The sequence below is a fragment of the Electrona antarctica genome (genome assembly GCF_951216825.1).
Source record: "Electrona antarctica genome assembly, chromosome: 2".
Lineage (NCBI taxonomy): Eukaryota > Metazoa > Chordata > Actinopteri > Myctophiformes > Myctophidae > Electrona > Electrona antarctica.
This window is the reverse complement of record NC_136807.1, coordinates 20,187,113-20,208,129: the sequence shown is the minus strand read 5'-3', so window position 1 is coordinate 20,208,129 and position 21,017 is coordinate 20,187,113. Positions and strand designations below refer to the sequence as shown.

The 21,017-nt window shown below is 40.4% G+C and overlaps 1 protein-coding gene across 2 annotated transcripts in view; it reads left to right on the top strand.

The window, feature by feature from the left end:
* Window positions 1–20,079, top strand: part of acap3a (ArfGAP with coiled-coil, ankyrin repeat and PH domains 3a) — a 65,020-nt gene extending 44,941 nt beyond the window's left edge. The window contains exons 10-24 of one of the 2 annotated variants that reach the window (XM_079496035.1): window positions 4,778–4,890; window positions 5,567–5,618; window positions 6,235–6,335; window positions 6,456–6,567; window positions 6,930–7,138; window positions 8,251–8,320; window positions 8,440–8,534; window positions 8,656–8,873; window positions 8,976–9,065; window positions 9,432–9,521; window positions 10,927–11,153; window positions 11,557–11,666; window positions 12,927–13,037; window positions 13,151–13,212; window positions 18,002–20,079. In XM_079496035.1, the coding sequence (XP_079352161.1) occupies window positions 4,778–4,890; window positions 5,567–5,618; window positions 6,235–6,335; window positions 6,456–6,567; window positions 6,930–7,138; window positions 8,251–8,320; window positions 8,440–8,534; window positions 8,656–8,873; window positions 8,976–9,065; window positions 9,432–9,521; window positions 10,927–11,153; window positions 11,557–11,666; window positions 12,927–13,037; window positions 13,151–13,212; window positions 18,002–18,108 (1,767 nt within the window). In that variant the 3' untranslated portion in view covers window positions 18,109–20,079. Of the gene's footprint in view, window positions 1–4,777; window positions 4,891–5,566; window positions 5,619–6,234; window positions 6,336–6,455; window positions 6,568–6,929; window positions 7,139–8,250; window positions 8,321–8,439; window positions 8,535–8,655; window positions 8,874–8,975; window positions 9,068–9,424; window positions 9,522–10,926; window positions 11,154–11,556; window positions 11,667–12,926; window positions 13,038–13,150; window positions 16,508–18,001 lie in introns of those variants that run through there. The other variant, XM_079496036.1, reaches the window with a different exon arrangement.
* The last annotated feature ends 938 nt before the right edge of the window (window positions 20,080–21,017 follow it).

Genomic DNA, 21,017 nt, shown 5'->3' with positions numbered 1-21,017 from the left:
AAAAATAAGGTGTGTTTTATTTTCCAACACAAATACTACAATAAACAATAATTCTGGGCCCAAATACCGATTTCACAGCATTACTCGCCTAACGCAATGAGACATGAGGGGAACATGCAGTATATAGCCTAGTGGGCGATTAGACCACTACTTAACACAAAGGGGAATACATAACACAAAGGGGAATACACAAAGGACACTTTGCATTGTAATGCAACGATGTGGGCTTGTAGATCTACAATTCTTTCCGAATGTTTGCCTATTTTCTCTGAATGTTCACCTACTATGACATGCCATTGCCCACAATGGAGATGCTAGACTGCATGTGGTTTAGGCACACAGATTGTTATATTATCCCTTCTGAACTGCTGTGTTGAACTGTGGGTCTGTGTTTTTTCTTCTCCCTTCACCATGTGCTTCTTCTTTGTTCTGCCCCTGGTCATCTCCATATACAATCTGCTCTCTCAGACACTCATGCAGGTGAGTTCTATTTTTATTTTTCCGTTACAGTTGTATTTCATGCACACATGGGTTGGGGATCCTTGACTTTACTACAAGTAGAGATCATTAGCTCATCTCTATCATGTTTTTCTCAAACTGTGGACTTTGAAGTCCAATCGATTGAATAGCCGGTATAAAACAAATCAGTTTTAATACCGCTCGCCTTGGCCTAAATAAGAACATTTCCAATTATTATTCCACATTTACAGCTTCATGCACTGGGTGTTGGGTTGTTATGTGTAATGTTCTTGTCTCTTAGATGTGATTTTGTTTAGTTCTACATCTTTTTTTAACATTTTTTTGACCATTTATAAATAATAAATTAAGCTAAAATAATTAGCAATTTAGTACTGTATAGATTTTACCTTTATTGGTTGCTTTCCCTCTCGGCTCTCCTTTTTGAGAGTTTTACGTCACAGAATCTTTGTTTTCTTCCTTCTCATTGGTCCATGTTCAATAAGACTTGTGTAAACCTAAAGAGGACAAAGGGACATCTCTCCCACAGCGAAGTAGACTGCAGACGGGGAGGTAACGTTCTCCCTCCAGACTGTCAGTGTAGCTGGCTGGGTACACAGTACATAGAAAGCCCCTAAATGCCAGAGCCATTCATTTTTAACTGGAGGTTTAATGGAGAAGTTCTGTTCAGAGCAGGCTCAACCGTCTAGCAACTTTACATGTACAAAACAATGCAGCTGCAGCATGTCCTTTGAATTTATCATTCACATTTGAGATTCAAAATACAGATCACTACCTGTACTAGTACAATTATAATTTCAGATTTTGTTTTAAATCTACAAATTAGAATAAAACTACAACACAGTATGTTATTATTATAGAGGGTATGCACATGCATAAAGTGAATGGCAAATCGAGTAGCAAAGTGAGTTTAACATTGTTTAACGCTGTTTAATTCAATCAGATAGGACTTTTCTGTTTGCATGTATGGGCTGTCACGGCCAGAAAAAAAAAATTGCCACTCGGTAGGCGTTCATGCATAACTTCCCGGTTTGATGATTATGTCACGCGCATACCCTCTATACAGTATGTTAAACGTCACTCTGCTTTTCACACTTATGACAGGATATTGCACATATTGTTGTAATAATTGTTCTTTGTGCATTTCTTCATTCATTTGAAAGTTTTAAGTCTAAGTCCAGTCTATTTATATAATATATTATCCTCCTCTCCACCACCAAATCGTATGGAAGGTGCAGACAGAGAAAGGGCAGAACTATGGTAAAATGAAATCTCTTTTGAAGAAGACCCTGGTCATATTTCATATAATTTCACCAATTTATTTGGGCCTGCCTGGCTAAGGTGGGAATTTTGTATGTGTTTGTTTTTGTCATGAGTGGCAAAAAATGTAAGTACTGTATTTTGAACGTCTCAATGAATCTGTTGCCATTCTGTGACTTGGCTATCCAAGTGGACAGGATGTGTTTGGGATTAGAAGAATGGGGTTGGGCAGACGCCAGGCCAGTAAGAAAGGTGGGCAGGGTCCACGGCAGCAGGCCAGTCCAGATGCACCTTTCGAGTCTCTACACATTTATAGGCAACAGCATCCTTAGGACAATAGGCAAACATGTCACAGCAGACTGTGTAACCAGTGGTACCAACTGTGCTAACCATTTGTGGCAGTGGGGAGCCATGTGGCATAGCCTATAGGAGATAGATGTGTGCACTACACAACCAGGTGAAGTGAAGAATTAGGGCACATCTGGAATCTGTTTTTGAAATCTGTAGGTCATCTATTTAGACACCATGTCTTTGTAAAACAGAGGGCAGCCTAACTACATTTGGTAGGAGCCTCTGTTTGCTTACATATTCAATTATACACTGATGTTCAATTTCCATCTCTATGATGTTGGGTCGTTACAAATGGATGGTCTATGTTGTGGGCTTGTACTGTACACTGCCTTCTCTGTTATATATGTTACTATTCATATAGTCTTGTGAAAAGTGTTTTCTATCTCAATTTAGGTTATAAATTATAATCTTGAATATTTTCTTGTATATTTGAGAGGTTGGGGAATGCAGTTGTTGCAAGTTTGTAATTTGTAATTTCTCTGCATAGAAAGCTAATAAAGGCTTCAGTAGTGTTTACTTGGTGAACTTGGGTGCTTGCCAAACCGATCCTCTCAGGGTCAATAAAGGACTGAATCTGCCCCTCTTCAACAGGGGAGGTGCATTTAGGGAGTGGTATAACTGAAGCAGGCTTAGGCATCAGCGTCCCTATCCAGTCTGCATGTGTCCGGGTCAAGGGTGGTTACAGTACAACGTAGTCCGCTATTCTTCATTACATTGGCAGCTGTATGGTAATTAGTTCTACAGAATGCAGCGGGGCAGGTGGCTGTAGTTGAGAGCAAACATATCATCAGTGGAATAGCTGAGCACAGTGCGTCGAGTGCGACTCTCTGCGTTTGCACTCCACTGTGAGTGCCACGGCTTTCACCAGAGAGGAGTTATTGGATCTCCCATGTCTCCACAGAGATGCTTCTAGTCTGAGTTGAATTCTTGCCCTTTTTCTCCTTTTTAATTATTTCTTTTTTCACCAATTCTTTTTTTGGTTTGGGTATTTTTTTTCCAATGCTGTTGGAATATTCTAAACGTTTGAAAATGAAGATCTTCGGGAGATGGGACTGTACTCTGGTGGGTTGATCTGCGATGTATTGTGAATTGTTACAGCTATAACTTCATTACGTATTTATTGCTAGAATAAGTACCATATGTCTAACAGGACTCGAGAGTGACCAAAGAATAAGTAGTTGTAATGCTGGAAGGTTATCTTTGAGATACAGTACATGTTACAGTATGGAAGATACCTAATTCTACTCCCTGTCTCTGTCCCTCTTGTCTGTCTCTCACTCTCTCCTTTTATTTGTATTTATCTCTGTTGCCTTGCTTCCTTTTTGGTCAAGAATGTCTGGTACTTACAGTTAACACTGCTGTACTGATGTGTGTATTTATGCAGCATGTCAAAAGGGAGAGTTGGAGAGGAGTGTGTTGTATTATTTAACACATTAAAGAACTGCTACATGAACATGTACTCTTGTTATATTGAAGCGATTTTCAACACAGAGTGAAGATCACTTTCTGTGCTGGTCTCCCCAGAAGCCATTTTAACCTGCTCTCTTACACTTTGGCTTAAAAGCATGAAGTGTGTTCAGAGTTCAGACCTGAATGTCTGACTGCTTTGAAGCATGCAGTTTGAATTGACTGTGGTGGGAAGGTTCTTGTCCCCTTTGCACGGCTTCATTGCGTGCAACGGTGAAACTTAATTTTAATCTCATGCAAGTCATGCAATGTTCTATACTTGCTGCATGGTACAGTACATTGGGAGGAAAGGGTTTAACACTTTTTAATTAAGTCTCCGTACATTACGTACTTCTGGTCCTGAACATGAAACATGACACATGGAACATTATCTCAAGTAACTACACTGCAAAATCCTGAGTTTCAATTGAACTGTGAGAGTGCACAAATGGACAAGTAAGGGTACATTTTAGCACTCTCAGTTAAATTGACATTCAGGATTTTATAGTGTACTATTGTGTGTCCCCCTTCAATTATGAGATATATTGGAGGCATTCCCCATTACGGTGGCCTCTAAGCCTTAAATAGGTACCTGTCACGTTTTGTTGTTTAGCATTAAAGTGTTAAGTGGTCTGTATTCTTCCCATCAGGGTTGAATTATTATGTTTTACTCAAATTAGATCCTGTTTATGTAATTTCCATCACGGGTTTAAGTTATGAAATGCCATGGTGAATCATCCATAAAGATGGCATGCAATGTGTACATATACACAACCTAACACGTGACTGCTTCTACATGATCGCACAATGTGTGACGCTTCTGCTCGTTGTATGGATATAGTACATGCAGCGCAGTGTACAGTACTATCAAATGCTACAGTAGCAGGATACTGGGAACAACACACATTGCACTAACATGCTGTTTACGCTATGGAAAGACGAGGGTATTATGCCTACAGGTACAGTAGTTACAGTATGAGGACTCATTAGTTTATTTTCTTTGCTTAAAAAGAAGTATGGAGACTTTACTGTTCAGGTCAGATTAATGCAAAAATAGCCGTTCTACAAGCTTGACTATTTTTGATGCGGGACCCAGCAATACAAAAAACTATAAATCTGGCTATAGGCTACCAGTTGTTTATTACTTGTTTTATGCCGTAATCTGTGATTTTTCATTTTCCTTTCCTCATCTCTTCTATAAGAACCAGGGCTAAACCGTGTGTGTCTCTCTCCTCTCTGACAGGACTTCTCCTATGAGGACACCAAGGCAGAGTTCAACGTGGACGCCCCCAACGGTGTGGTGATGGAGGGTTATCTGTTCAAGAGGGCCAGCAACGCCTTCAAGACCTGGAACAGGTATGGAAGCTTCCATTATACCTCTGTATACTATTATATGTACACTGTAAAATCCTTAATGTCAATTAAGGAGAGTTACAAATGGATAATTTGACTCGTAGGATTTTACTGTTTAGTACCCCAATGGTGCAGTAACATGACTGAACCACAAAAAAGGGTGAGATGTCAGCTCTATTATGGAAATAGTTATACTTCCTGTCCTGAAGCGATTTTGTGTAGCCATTTGTCATTCCTATTCAAATATACTGTATAATTTCCTGCCCATATACTGTAGCTTCAAATGGTCTGCTGGCAGATGTACGGTGTCCTGCATTTGACCCATTCGATCCATTAAAATACCAAGTTATTGCTCTTCCCAGCTCCCCACGGACCATACTTCCCCTGTTTTGCTTTCATTGATGCACATCTCTACTGTATTAGGCCACTATCTCAGAGACAGGCTGAGGGGGTCAGGATGTGGAAGTTATACTCCACTCTTCTCACAGGGTCAGAATATTGCACTGCGTGGCGGAAAGCCTGTTCCGCTCAATGATGCTTTTTTACTTGATCATCAATGGCGTCTAGGGTGACATCGGTTCACCTGCATGCTCAAGACCCTTCTCGTGCAGGGATATCGATCTAACGCGTATGTTTTATTCATATCTTCTCACTCTCTCTCCCCTCCTGCTCTCCCCAGACGATGGTTCTCCATACAGAATAGTCAACTGGTCTATCAGAAGAAGCTCAAGGCAAGTCCATTTCTCCTCTGGCTTTCGCTGAGTGGTCCCTGGGGGGTTGGAATAGGATGAGTGCAGCTTTAATGGGGTTGAGAGATGGTTGGAGGGGGGGGTCTATGAGAAATGGAGGCACTGATGCTTTAAAAGTTATGGAGACATTCTTCGCTGATATCCATCACCACTCACTTGCTCATTCACCCTGTCGGCGTGTGCAGTACTGATGTAACCTCTAGGGAAACTGCATTCCTCGAGTTAAGATCTCCACTGTAAATCCTCAATGTTAATGTATTTAATTACTTTTTAAGATTTTCAAGATTTTTTTTTTTCATAACATGCAAAAACACAGACAGCACCTACAAAAAAACCGTAAACATAAGCCTCAATGTTAATTTAACAATGTAACCAAATGGGGCCCTTGACCCTGGTCCATACATTTGTGCACTCTCTGATTTCTTCAGATCTAAGACACGCTATGTTTATCTAATATCATCACAAAGAATTATCTCGACCGTGTGCTGTTAACAGTTGCCAGGAAAGAAAATGGTTTACCGTTACTACTTAACATCTACTTCTAACATCTGATGTATATTAAATATGATATGTGATGAAGATGTTCTCATGTGTTCAGGATTCTCTGACGGTGGTGGTGGAAGACCTCAGGCTGTGCTCAGTTAAACCATGCGAGGACATCGAGAGGAGGTTCTGTTTCGAGGTGGTCTCACCCACAAAGTAAGACCATTTCCTTTTTAGTTTTACTGTAGACACCAGTTGATATGGAAGAACGGCACAGAAGTTGGTAGTGATTTGGTGAGGATAAGCTAATTCCACCCTCTTCCATCCATTCAACAGGAGCTGTATGCTGCAAGCTGAGTCCGAGAAGCTTCGATCTGCCTGGATCCAAGCAGTTCAAGCTAGCATTGCTTCAGCATACAGAGAGAGCCCTGATACATATTACTTAGAAGTAAGCTCCGGTTTTGATTCAAGTACAATTTGTATGTTTCTTTCTTTTTATGTGGTTCAGATCATCCAGGTGCCAGAAGGGTGGGTGGGGGTATTGGTAGTCAATATTAGGAAAGCTTATACAAAAGCACAAGAAAATGTACGATATAATTAATTTAGAACTTACTAAACCCTGTTTGCAGTGGTCTTAAAGGAGAGCTTCTCTCCAGCTCGTTATTTAACATCAAACATTTACTATCTATCATAATATTGTTATTGAACACATTTTAAGTGTAACAAAATGAATAGATCACATACTGTAGTGTATATACCAGTGTGCCACTTTACAAATCCAACTCTCAAGCTCTCTGTCTGTGACTTTAGCGCCTGGACAGAACGGCGTCCCCGTCCACCAGCAGCATCGACTCAGCCAGCGAGCCTCGGGAGCGCAGTGTCCGAGGGGAGAGCATCCTGCAGAGGATCCAGTGTCTGCCTGGGAATGAGCAGTGCTGTGACTGCGGCCAGGCCGACCCGCGCTGGGCTTCCATCAACCTGGGCATCCTGCTGTGCATCGAGTGCTCTGGAATACACAGGTGGATTCCTTTTAACAAATCTTTATACTGATGTGCTTCAGTGAGGCGGGATAAAGCAGGTGCATCATGTTCCGCATCATGTACTGTATTGGCTATATCTTGCGCCACCCCTTATACCTAAACTTATTTGTGGGGGTCTTTTTTTGATTATTTCCGCACAACAACTATAAGGTATATTAATGACTTGAAAATGAGTGGTATTCCCCTTTAACTATTTTAAAATGTTCCTTCCCTTGGCCGTGCACTTTTTCTGTCACTGTATGCATGTTGTTCTGCCACACACATCACTGAAGGGATTACCGGTACTGTGCAGTAGGCTGCTTATTGGATCAGGCTGGTTTCGATTGCAAGAATTTAGAGGATAAAGATCCACTTCACTTTGAAGCAAACTATTGAATGGTTCTATACAGTGGTAGACACTGTGTTGAACATAGGGTAGCCACAGTGTAAGTTTGTTGACTGGAGGAATCATACTACACTTGAATACATCCTGTTGTCATCCAGGTCAGCGCACTCGCTGCTCTGTTACATCACACTGTTGAATCACCAGGGGTTAGCGCTCATAATCTCGATGGGAACGTGTCCCATAAGTGTCGTAGGTGTTTACTTGGGAATGCAATTATTAATGCTTATGTAATCACAAACCCTGTCTCTGTTCGACCCACTGATTGAATATTCATGCTCCGTTTTTTTGGGGACTGGTGTCTTCTCACGGTGAGATCAGGCGAGGCCCCCTGTTCATATGGCAGTGAAGCGCAAGAGGCACACTATCAAGTTCTTTTTCTTTTTTTTCTCCCTTCACTGTGCCACTGTTGCCTGGATACTGGATGGTTTCACTGGAGGAACTCTGGTGATTTGCATAACATTAGGTGCAGCTTCTCTCGTTTCCCTAGGAATAATGGGGTTTTAGGACCCTGCTGTTCATAACCACATCACAGTATGACACATCTGTGGAGCTTCCTGTTCTGTTTATTAGAAGAGTATACAGCTTATTTTTTTGGTGAACTTTTATCTGTTTGCGATATCGTTGTAGTAACATACATTGTCTTGAAATTCTGACATCTTGCAATGTTGTATTAATTTGTTTGTATTTACTTGTTTTTCCATCAAAGGAGTTTAGGGGTTCACTGTTCTAAAGTGCGCTCTCTCACGCTGGACTCATGGGAACCAGAGTTGCTAAAGGTAGGACTCGGCTCGGGACTCATTAGCTATTCATGCCTTGCCTTGAAAGTGCAATTCAATAAAATCCAACATATATCTCATGGAAAAGAGCCTAACATGATGCCTGTACTGAATTGCAGTTGATGTGCGAGCTGGGGAACAGCATCATCAACCACATCTATGAAGGATCACACAAAGAACAGGGTGTTAAGAAACCCTTACCGTCCAGTTCAAGGTAAAATATATGTTGTCCGACAAACAACTGAAACATGAACTCTTACGGTCAGGAAGTTGTCATTAGCATTGACTTTTACCCATGATGACTTGCCTTCATGTCTTCAATGTGTCCCCTGCAGGCAGGAAAAGGAGGCCTGGATAAAGGCTAAGTATGTCGAGAAGAAATTCCTGAAGAAGCTGGGCTCCACAGAGATTCTCATCAACGGCGAGAGGAAGTCGGGGCTGCGGTGGAGCGTGAAGAAGTGTCGGAGACATAACAGTGCCACCACGGTGCCCAAGATGCGGAGGAGATACCGACAAGAACCTGGAAGTGCCTCCCCTGCCACCCTCTCCTCAGGTCTGGATCTGTATTCTGACATCTAGTCACTATTTCAGTATCTTTTGTGAAATTGCTTTTCTCAATCTTTCTTTACTTTGTCGGTATGCGTTTGTGTCACAGCATCTGTGAAATTCCGGCGAGACTCCCTGTTTTGCCCAGATGAGCTGGACTCTCTCTTCTCCTACTTTGACACAGGATCCGGACCTCGGAGTAAGTCCAAGTCACTCCAATTCTGACACATTCACCTAAAACGGTTATTTATTGATTCAGAATCATGATCAATAAGGCACAGGGGCGGCCCCCACCCAAATTGACCGCTACAATAACCTACAATAATACAATAGAAACTACATCATAAATAAATACTAAGACCAGATATAATCATTAAGGAAAGTGTATGCATGTTGTGTACTATGTAAACTCTTAATTTCCATTTTCCAGCCATTCAGTTGCAATGCACTGTATGTGCAGGAACCTTCACATGAGTGCATGTATGTCCATAAACATTATTGATCAGAGTCATAGCTAGCAGCAGTAGCTAACGTGTCCATCTGCTGGCGTGTGCTGGTCCGGCAGGTCTGAGCAGTGACAGCGGGCTGGGAGGCAGTACAGATGGAAGCACTGACATACTGGTGTTTGGCACGGTGGTGAACAGTGTCACAGAGGGTGAGTGCAACGTATAATAGATTGTACCTTTTAAAGCGTTAGCTCAGATTTTTGGAGCTGTAGGAAATACTTAATTGATTCCCTGAGTCCCATGGTGGGAGTTCTGGGCTTGTTTCCGGTCATTTTGTGGGGGTCACTGGGGGCCATGCATAAAAAATAAATTGATCCACAAAACTAGCGTAATTTGTATTGTTGACCTATTTCTACCATATAGAGAAACTTTCGTTCAACTTGGAATTCTCTGTCACATGAAACTATTCTTTGTGTCCAGTATAACTACGCCAGCAGCAGAACGAAGTTGCCCTATATGGTAGAAATACGTCAACAATACAAACTAAAGTGTGGTTGCCGCAATCGCTTATATAGGCCCCTCCCACTCATTTTGCTAGCCAATTACAATGTCACGTCACCCCTGTGATCATGTGTAATTTGGAGGGGATTTATCCCCAAAAAACATTTTTCTGCAACAAACTGTTACACTTTTTGCATTTGCGACGCCCCCCTATGGATGAAAATGGAATTGCTTTTAGCTCATGGTTGATTAAACCACCCGCGATATCTGATTCATATTCAGGATGGATTGGACGTTTGGTTCATGATTTGTGGCATTTTTTCCCTAGGCCCCTCCCACTAACTTCGGAAGCTGATTATGGCTGAACGATACGCACGCATCAACATTCTGCCCGTGGTGTTTTAATCGGATAGGTCCGGAGATTGAGAGATTTGGACAAAATCTGTAGGAGGAGGAGCAAAAAGTGTTTTGAAGAAAATTCAAATTTGGTGGAAATTTAGATTTTACAACTTACGGTTCAAGAGTCATAGGGAAAAACGTAATGTGGGCTGTTATAGCGCCACCATGAGGCTGACTGATGTAATTCCTTTTTAATTAATTTTCACAATTAATATGAACCTCCACCCCAAGTCTTGTAAATATGGCACTTACGGTCTCTAATTAATTAATATCAATTAAACTATACAACGGATCTCTTAGCAAAATACAAGCACACGATTCCCGATGAAGCCGGTCGATTTGACGTATGGCTCGAGTGTGTGCGGCAAAAACTGTGGGAGGAGTAGCGCTCATTTACAATAACAATAGTCTTGTTGCCCTAGTTTTATGGATTCATTTATTTTTAATGCATGGCCCCCAGTGACCCCCACAAAAGGACCCAAATGGCCCAGAACTCCCACCATGGGACCAAATGCCCGGAACTACTTAATATTCACCAAAACCAGACCAGACCATCTGAACTAACCTTTACATTATACATCATCGGACAACAAGTATTGGCTCTTGTCGTCAAGCGCCTTTTTTGCAATGCATAAACGAAGCCATGGGAATTGTAGTTCACAATGTGAAACTGAGATAAGATAAGATACTGTCTGTCTTGGAACTCTTTTGCAGAAGGCGAGGTGTCGGAGGACTCGAGTGGCGAGGCTGAGCTGGAGGCGGAGCCAGAGACATCGGACCCAGAGGACGCGAGGGACCTTCACCCCGGGGCGCTGCTCTACAAAGCCTCCAAGGCCCGCAACCTGCCTGTCATGGCCGAGGCACTGGCCCACAGGGCCGATGTCAATATGGTGAATGAAGAGGATGATGGGAAGACCCCGCTCATACAGGCTGTGATGGGGGTGAGTCAATCCTGACTTGTACTTGGTCGCAGCATGGTGTCCCAAGACGTAAATACCAGATCTACAATCTCATGACATGACGCAATGCATTGTGAGCTTGTAGATGCTACTTTTGTAGATGTGCTATCTCGTGTACAATCAAAACACACTTTCACTGATAAAGTGAGTATACAGTGTATATTTCCTTACCCTTCATTAAGTTCTCTCTCTGTGTGTGTGTGTGTGTGTGTGTGTGTGTGTGTGTGTGTGTGTGTGTGTGTGTGTGTGTGTGTGTGTGTGTGTGTGTGTGTGTGTGTGTGTGTGTGTGTGTGTGTGTGTGTGTGTGTGTGTGTGTGTGTGTGTGTGTGTGTGTGTGTGTGTGTGTGTGTGTGTGTGTGTGTGTGTGTGTGTGTGTGTGTGTTAGGGTTCATTGATAGCCTGTGAGTTCCTGCTACAGAACGCAGCTGACGTCAACCAAAGAGACGTACGAGGGAGGGGACCCCTGCATCATGCCACTTGTCTCGGACACACAGGGTGAGTAGTGAGTTCCATCTTCAGTGTGGCATGCCTCTGTGGGTGGCACCATAATGTCGACTTGATCCCAGAAGATTGGTATAGCATTTACAGACATAACTCACAGTAACAGTTATGGTAGTTAGTGTGGTTGCCCTAAAGGGCAACCAGACTATTGTAATTGTAACACTTTTTCTTTCATTTACTGGAGTAACCCTAAACTTTGTATCACTACTCCTCCCACAGTTTTGACTGTACGCACTTGAGCCATATGTCAAATTGACCGGAAAAATCGGGAATCGTGTGCTTGCTCATTGCTAAGAGAAATATTGTATAGTTTAATTGATAGGGATAATTCGTAATACTTACTCAAATTAATTAACTTATAATTATATCGGTCGGCCTCATGGTGGCGCTATAACAGCCCACTTTACGTTTTGGCTTATAACTCTTAAACCGTAGGTCGTAAAATTATTTTTGCCCTGGATTCCTTGGGTCATGACGCATCTCCCCATATAGGCCACACCCATTTGCGTCAGGATAGATTTTCCGCCATTTTGAATTTTCTTCAAAACACACTTTTATTTTCTCAATCTACAGATTTTGTCAGAATCTCACAGAAATCGGTACACATGATCTCTGGACCTATCGGACCGCGTTTACATTTTTTCAGATTTTTTGAATTTTTTTTGTCCGTATCGCTCGGCCTTAATCGTCGTCCGAAGTTAGTGGGAGGGGCCTATTTTACAAAAAATGCCTAAAATCACGAACGGAATGTCCAATCCATCCCAAATTTGAATCACATGTCCGGGGTGGTTTAATCAACCAAAAGCCACTGCGGCAACCACACTTTGCAATTTTTTTAAATTGCGACCTTTCTAGTTTAAAACTGTTATGGAGTTACAACTTGAATGCGTGTGGTTCTGTGTTACAGTGGTTCTTGCTTACAGTATGTGTGATTGAGTCCATGTGTGTTTGTTGTGAGAATGTGTATTTTCGTGAAGGTGTTTTGTGTATTTGAGTTGAGTATTGTTTTTTGTATTGTCTCGTATATCTTTTTTATTTCCCTTTGGGAAATTACTCTATATGGTAGACAGGATAATATGCTACTACAATAATAGTATAGCACATATGCAGTGGTTGGAGGTGGTCTCCCTACTCTTCCAACTAGTTCTGAACAACTAGTTCAGAGTGAACTAAATTTAGTAGCGGTACAATGAACATCTCATTCACTGCTTGTGTTCTGTGACTGATCTCCGTCTTGTTCCCGTCATGTTTCAGGCAGGTGTGCTTATTCCTCAAGAGAGGCGCTACGCAGAACGACGGCGATGAAGATGGTCACGATCCTCTAAGTATAGCTGTGCAGCAAGCCAATGCAGACATTGTTACCTTGTACGTCAATGTGCTAGTACCTACACCTGTCAACATAAAGCCTGAGATATGAATTATTGCATGCGGATGTCACGCACTGAACATCTCTCTTTCTCCACCTCCTCTTTTTTTAGGTTGCGTCTGGCCAGAATGAATGAGGAGATGCGCGAGTCTGAGGGACCATTCGGTCAGCCAGGTCATTATCCCACCAGCAGTCCCACTGAGCAGCAGTATAAGAGATGCATACAGGAGTTTATCTGTATCAACATAGCTGAGTGTTAGGAGAAGCTTCAATCTCTACTTCAAATCCAGTCCGGTTACAACAGTCTAAAATAATATATAAAGGAAATAAAAAACAGTCCAGGGGGTGCCTGTAGACAATGGACTGATCTAGATGGACCTTTTGGGTGATGAGATCAGATCAGATCAGATCAGATCAGATCAGTAACATCAACCAGCAGATTATTTGCATCTTCTCCAAATAGCCAGGGCCCCAAGAGTTCAAAACGTGTAATACCTATTCTTAGTGGATCAGATTAGGATTTTGGTTGTTATAGATATTATTTTATTAAGCAAACATCTTATTGTCATAATGTTTGCTCTGATAATTCTGTGATCACATATTGAATATCACAAGTGGTCACAATTATGTTTTGGTTTTGGTTATGAACTTCCCATAATCCCAATCTGGTCCACTCGGAAAGCCATTAAAAGTTTTGAACTCTTGGGCCCAGGACATTTCCAGTGTTTCACTACCCAGCACAGTTTAGAGTTGAGGTGTTGTACCAGAACCTGCCACCTACCCTCTCAGGATCACACTATAAAACTCAGTATTAGTTTCCTTGTAATGATGTCAGAATCACAAACAGCTGACTTTGAAACCATCTGTGTAAATGAACATACAGCGTTCAGTACATTCATGATTTGTTATGCTTAATTTATACATCATTTTACATGATGGAGTCGCATGCCAAAACAGCTGATTTACAAGCTTTGTAGATATTGCTATTTTCAGCAGGTGACACCGTTGTGTGACAAATTATGAATCAGGCTTTAGTGTCTTTACAGAGCAGGACAGCTCACTGCCAAGAAAGACTTAACATTATTACTTTATGACCGTGTTCCAGACCTTACATTATTAGTTATGATGGTGGTTGTTACATTATTACAGTGACCCTGCCGCTACATTATTACGTTATGAACATTCTTCACTACGTCAAAGCAATCAGTACACGACTACACGTACAACAAAGTAGACAGCAGCTGATTTAGGACCAGCCTTTCCCTTTTATTTTGAGTTGTCAGAAGGTCAGAAGGAATTCCAATACGATACAGGGTGCTTTGAACCAAAGATCAGCCAGGGCATAATGAAATTCTGTTTGATCAGTTTTGCTATTTGTTTCATTTAACTCTGAAAGTGAAGAAGTTGCCCTTTATTTTTACTGTGCAAACACCAAGTAACACAAAAGACCCTCTAATTGTCAATCATGACTATTCTGGCTGTGCATGATGGTGGTCTTACAATTAGACCAGCAGAAGGAGTAACCACAAAGATGGGTAACAACTGTGAGAGTAAAAGCTCATAAGATAATGTTTTTACTCTGTATTCGGCTTTGAGACTATTCAAAGTAAAGCTTTTATGTAAATTTAAAAGCTAAATTATGCACTTTTCCTACCAACAATGATTTGATCTTTGTTTTTACCGTTATGCATTTTGTTTGATACGATAGGGTTATTGTTTTATTTTGTATTTATTTATTATGAAATGCCCAGAGCAATAGTGCAATGATGATTTGAATACAGATCCTCTGTATTTTTTGTATTATTTTTAATGATGCAGATGGTATTTTTTTAAGCTGGATATATTTTGTTAGATTTTATTTTACTGAGCACTCACACTAACTCAACACCAGTAATAATATTCCCATTTTAAAAAGACAACAGCGTCATAATTTAACAATAGCAAACTACTGTCAGTAACTATGATGTGCAAACTGCAGTGGAAGATGGATTTTTTTAATAAGATGTATTAAACTTATGTGTATGTACATACAGTATTTGTATGTGGAAATGTTTGTCAAAAACATTTGTTATTGGTAATCTGATATATGATGTCTAGGCCTATATTAGATTTGTTCTTGGTTTTATTGGTCAAATAGTCATGCATGGGTGGCTGTTGCCCAGCCCTGTTGCGTTTGTTTACTTCTATACCCAGTGTATGTGAATACTTGGCATTTAGTATTGTTGAATCATGTTAATATCCATGTTATATACTGCCAAATCATAAGAACAGTGCATGGAATGACATTCCTCAGTTTATATCTGTGGTCCTTGGCCAGAAGAAAATTGATGCAGATGAATTGAATGCCTCTGAAACTCCATTAGCGGTAATGTTAGTGCAGAGAATAGTGTGGGCTTGATGAAGATGTATATGGCAGTACAGCTATACAGCTATTAATTCCATTAGAGAAGCAAGATTACATGGATCCATCTGTATTGACATTACCCATCTACAGAGTCATTGAAGAGATTCCAAAGGGGACCTTTTACCATTCCCTTAGCTAATGTAAAACCAGGTCCTGTGTAAAATGTTATTAATCTCATAAATTCTATATACACAGTATAGTTATGATAGCATTTGAGCAAACTGCACATTGCATTTGAGCAAACTGGACAGAGCATTTGGTACTGTGCATGTTCTGTATTGGCAGTCTCTTAAAATCACTGACTGCTCAGTTGTTCACACACTATGTAGTACCACAGGCAAAACCGGCCTAAATGAGAATATGAAATGACTTGCTATGCTAGGTCTCTTTTACAGACATTAGAGGATCGATACACTGTTGGGATTTTGTTCAAGCCAAAGACCGCAGACAGTATTTCAGAAGGATGTGGAGGCAGCATCTCCTGATAAGTGTTTACCATTATCTTTTTATACAAGGTTATGATAGAGGTCCTTTTTAATATATGACATAATATACCAGACATGGGTTGAGGTTCCTTGAAATGAACAGCTTCGGCTGATTGACGATTGACCATTCCTGCTCGTCAGTGTTACTTTCAAGCACTTTGAAATATGTTTAATGCTCACATGTTGAATATACAATCGTTTTCATGCAAGCCTTTTGTTATTTAGTGCAGTACATTGTGCAGTATATAGTTGCTCACATAGGCAAAACATAACCAAACAATAATTTGCATCCAGACGGTGGAAGATCATGCTGTACAAGACAATAGTATTAACCACTGTATATAAACTAAAAGCTATTAACACTTCAACTGCTTGCTTCTAACATGCAACTCTGAACTTTCGTGTTGTTTTCTGTTTCTGACTGTTAATATCTGTACCTTTTTTTTATTTTAATATTGTAACTTGTATCTCAGAATATACCTGTGTATATTAACAATTATTGGTTCAATAACTCCTTGTGTCCTCTAAAACGCTACTGAAAATAAAATGGAAATATGATTAAAGGCAAACTTTTCTCTTCGCTTCTTGCTTCACTCTTCTGTCCTCTGTTAAGTCACACCCTTCCCCTACAGCTAACCGCATTAACACATTTTTAATGCTTAATGTACATACTAGTTAACAATGCATTGCACAGCTATTTCAGGTGCATGGCTCCCTGTCATATGATTTATGAACAAAGTAAGTCAGGCTTAACTTGTCTTTATACCCTGCTGCCACTATCAAGATAAGATCACAATGCGGGGCCAGGAATAGAATAACACATTGAGGTTTTTCATATATTTGAGCCTCAACTAAGGTGTACATTCATCCCCTCAACATCACCCAGCTACATACATGATGGACGAACAGCGAAGAGCAGAATGTCCAATCCCCCTTTAAATGTGTTCATTCTGGGGAGCTCTCAAGGGATACAAAAGAGTTCAATTCCCTTTATGTCCATAGATACAGCTGTTGCCATGGTTGCGAGAAAAGTAAATCCTCACAATTTGGGAGCTGGAGAGAGAAGTGTTCATGGTGCTTAGTGTGTGTGCCCAAATTCTACCATGAATCATGCTGTTGGTGAAGGACTCCTGCCTTTCCTTTTATCACAGTTTTGACTTGATACTTTCTACAACTTGTGCCAATTCTTAAAGGAACTACAACATGCATTTTAAAACTGTTTTTAATATTTAATATCATATTGTTTATGTCCCTCGAACGTATTTCTAATGGTTTGAGCCTGAATGACCACAATGTAACCAGTTCATGTCATTTCTGTCTGTCTTCTAAAGTAGTTTTAGCTGCAGTACCACAATGTCCTGATGTGGCGGGGGTGCTGATATGCAAATGATTTAATCTTTGAGTCATTATAATACTGATGCCATGCCAGATAAACCCAGGCTTGTTCCCATGCCAGCTTGGAAAGTCAACAATGTACAACATTGTAAACAAAGTGGAAATTTGGAACTGAAGAGGGGGAGGCATAATATTATACAAAGTAGGGTGATACAGATGACATTCACAGGTAACACCAAATCAGTTGAGCTGTTCCTGAGAGCAATTTCCATAATCGCCCCTATATGATGAGAAAGCCTGATTGTTCAAAATTGCGTTTTGATCAGTGGGTTCTATTTTGCTGCATTAGCTTTCCAGCTAGGGTTCCCCTTGACATTCCCAGCAATGATGTCAGTGGTAGGCAGATATCCACACAGCCCATATCTGAGACACGAGCGAGTAGACAGTGGTAAAAATGGTACCATAATGAGGATTATCGTAAGGATTAGGGAAAACATGAAGATATGTTTGAAAATAAGTGATGTGTTCCTTTAAGCCTGGTTTATACCCTGCCGTACACTAGTTTCTTACTCTGAAAATACTAATATCAGATCTATAAGTTTGCTATAGAACTAGAGCAATTTTCTAATTAAGCATTGCATTACACTATTCATCTAGAATTACAACATTTATTTTTTGGGGCAGAATGTTTTTATTTTATTTTATTTTTTTAACTATTCCTTTCCATCATTTCTTTCAGGAGATGCCACATATCTCGACATCTTTCGAGAGTTCTCCCACATGGCCTCCCACAACCCAGAGAAGCTGAAGCGGAGAAGTGTGCACTTCAGACATTCCTTCAGGTAGTCTACTGCACTGGTTCTCAACCTTCTTCATCTCAAGGACCACCAGTTTGATATGCATTAGGCCATGGACCCCCATTTCATACAATTCTTTATTTCTGGAACCCCATTCTACAGAATGAAAAGTGAAATCCTCAGTGTTCATTTAACTCTGAGTGTGTTCAAAAGGAACCATATGTATTATGGTCCCTTACTGGCCCATTTGGTTCCATTTGAACACTCTCTGAGTTACAAACCTGTCCATTTGGTTCACTATCACTAATGTTGCTGCGGACCCTCTGTAACCCCCTGAAGGATCCCTGGGGGGCCCCAGACCCCTAGTTGAGAACCAGTATTACAATGGCAGAGATTCCTGATAAATCATACTTGAAAAGTATGACTGCAAAGATGAAACAGAAGTGGGGGAAAGCGACACCTATATGCTTTACTTTTCAGTACATTTCAGCGGTTCCTTTGTACATACTGTATGACGGAAGCATTTGAAAATTGTTTTAGGCAACAGTTTGGCTCGAGAGACTAGGTTAATGTCAATTCAAAAGCACCGTTACCTCAGTGCAATAACTTGTAACCACTATTCTCTCCTGTTACCCTGTATGAAGAGTCATCCACATTATAGCAACAACTCTTTTACAAAACTCAAAATAAATCCAGTCTAGTGATGAAAGGTCCTAATTTAAAGAGCATGTTTTCTTTTTGAGTGGTGCAACCACTCCAAGGAACAGCTTTGTCCCTATGTCCTAATGTGACTGTCCGTTTAGAGTACCAGTAGGGGCAAAAGTGGCGCTGTTGTGCCAGAAACAGAGAGAGAGAGAGAGAGAGAGATAGTGTTGCACTGTTGCCTGCTAGAAAGAGAGAGAGAGAGAGAGGTTGCACCACTCAGTTCACACAGGTGTGATTTTCCTTTTTTCTTTAGCAACAGGGTTCTCCCCATCTCTTTGGCAAATAGAAAATACAATTTTCGTACAATCAGGAGAGAGAACGCATACAGGGTGTAGGATATAAACTGTTGAAAAGTCAGGTGGGAAAAAGAGCAGACAAAATGGCTGAAGAGTTATCTTGGTGGGGTTTAAAAACATCACTTACTATGTGGGCTATACATGTGCTGCTCACAGTAGCCTATATGGTAGAAACAGCTTTTTGTATGCAATGCAAACACACCACATCTTGGTGTATTTTGAAAGGAAGTATATTTTACAACCATCTTTTTTTATATTGCTCTATAGCCCAAATTTTTGGAAGGTTAATGAAGTTTAAGGTCGTAGCAAATAATGCAAAGAAAGAACCTATATGATGCTGTAATTGATTGTCTCTTACTTAAGATTCCCGTCACGTGTTAAACGGTCATGAGCTGTTCTGAGCTTAACCCTTTTTTATATTGGAGGATTTGCTGGTTTTGTCCTCTTTTGTGTATATATACATTTCGTATTGCTTTTGTAAGACATCACATCTGAGAAATGCCCATGAAGCACTTGTATTGAAATGTTTGTTTTGTTTTTTGTTTTACTTTGCAGTGACCTGTTTCATTATGTTTTTGTATTTTATGTAATTGATTCATTGAATGAATAGTGGAAAATGTCTTTTTATATACGTGTACTGCATGCATTTCCATTACATTTCATACTCAAACGTGAACTCGGCTGTAGTGTATCTACATAAGGATCAGTTCTTAAATGGATGAAGAGGGCCTGATCATTAGTTATTAACACTTACCCGTTCATCTTCATAATCACAGTGTTATCTTAGTATTGAGATTATTTTCTTATGGAAGATATTTTTGCATTGACTATGCTGGTATAGTCTTCATAATATTAATTAAAAATGTACTGCCATATGTGTGTTATTGTACACAGTTCCACTATAAAATGCAATGCTGTAACTGTTATATAAACGCTGTAGAGACAAAACATAATAATATATCTGAATGGAATGCTATTTGAAGTCTTTTAAAAGATGTTTGCCTTTCATGAGTGAAAATAAAAAAATCACACCCGTGTGAACTGAGTGGTGCAACTCCCCTCTCCCCTCTCCCCCTGCCTCTCTCTCTCTGTCTCTCTGTCTCTCTCTCTCTCTCTCTCTGTAATTAACAGGCAACAGTGCAACACTATCTCTCTCTCTCTCTGTTTCTGGCACAACAGCGCCACTTTTGCCCCTACTGGTACTCTAAACATAGTCACATAGGTTAGGTTAGGACATAGCTGAGAGTATAAGGGACATAGTCACATAGGTTAGGACGGACATTGCTGTTCCTTGGAGTGGTTGTACCACTAAAAAAATGGTCCATGTTTACCATTTACACAGTATCAGTCATTCTTTCGTATCTGATAACACTGAGATGTCACCCAGCTACAGTATTCCAATGCAACAGTGCCCTCTTGTGTCAAACTGTGATAGAAAAATAATGTTGATGCATAAGTTTAAAGGCAGTTTAAAGTTTAAAACATGCATTTTACAAAAAATAAGCAAGGAAGGAGAAGTTATCATTGTTTTATGTTTATTTGTCCTGGGTTACTTTGTGTTGTGTATAGTAGCCTAATGGCATTAATTCATATGGCAGGAATATATTTTATTTTTAAATTAAATGTTTAACATTTTCTACATCAATATCCTTGTACTGTACAGTAGTAGGCTGGTGTGTCTTTGCATTCCATGACCAGCTTGACCAGCAGAATATTATATAGCTTATAGCCTGACTGGGTGACCAGCTGACCAACTGGCCTACTGAGTCTGACACACCGGCAAGACCAGCCTGGTAAACCATAAACCAGCTAGCCCATGTCCAGTTAAGACCCCGGTTAAAATCAAAGCTGTTTTTGCAGGGTATTTTTCTTCTTCTTTTCAGCAGGGCACTTTCTTATATTTTGTTAAATAGAGAGATTTTGCCATTTCAGTTTTGGGAGTTGGTCGAGAAATTAA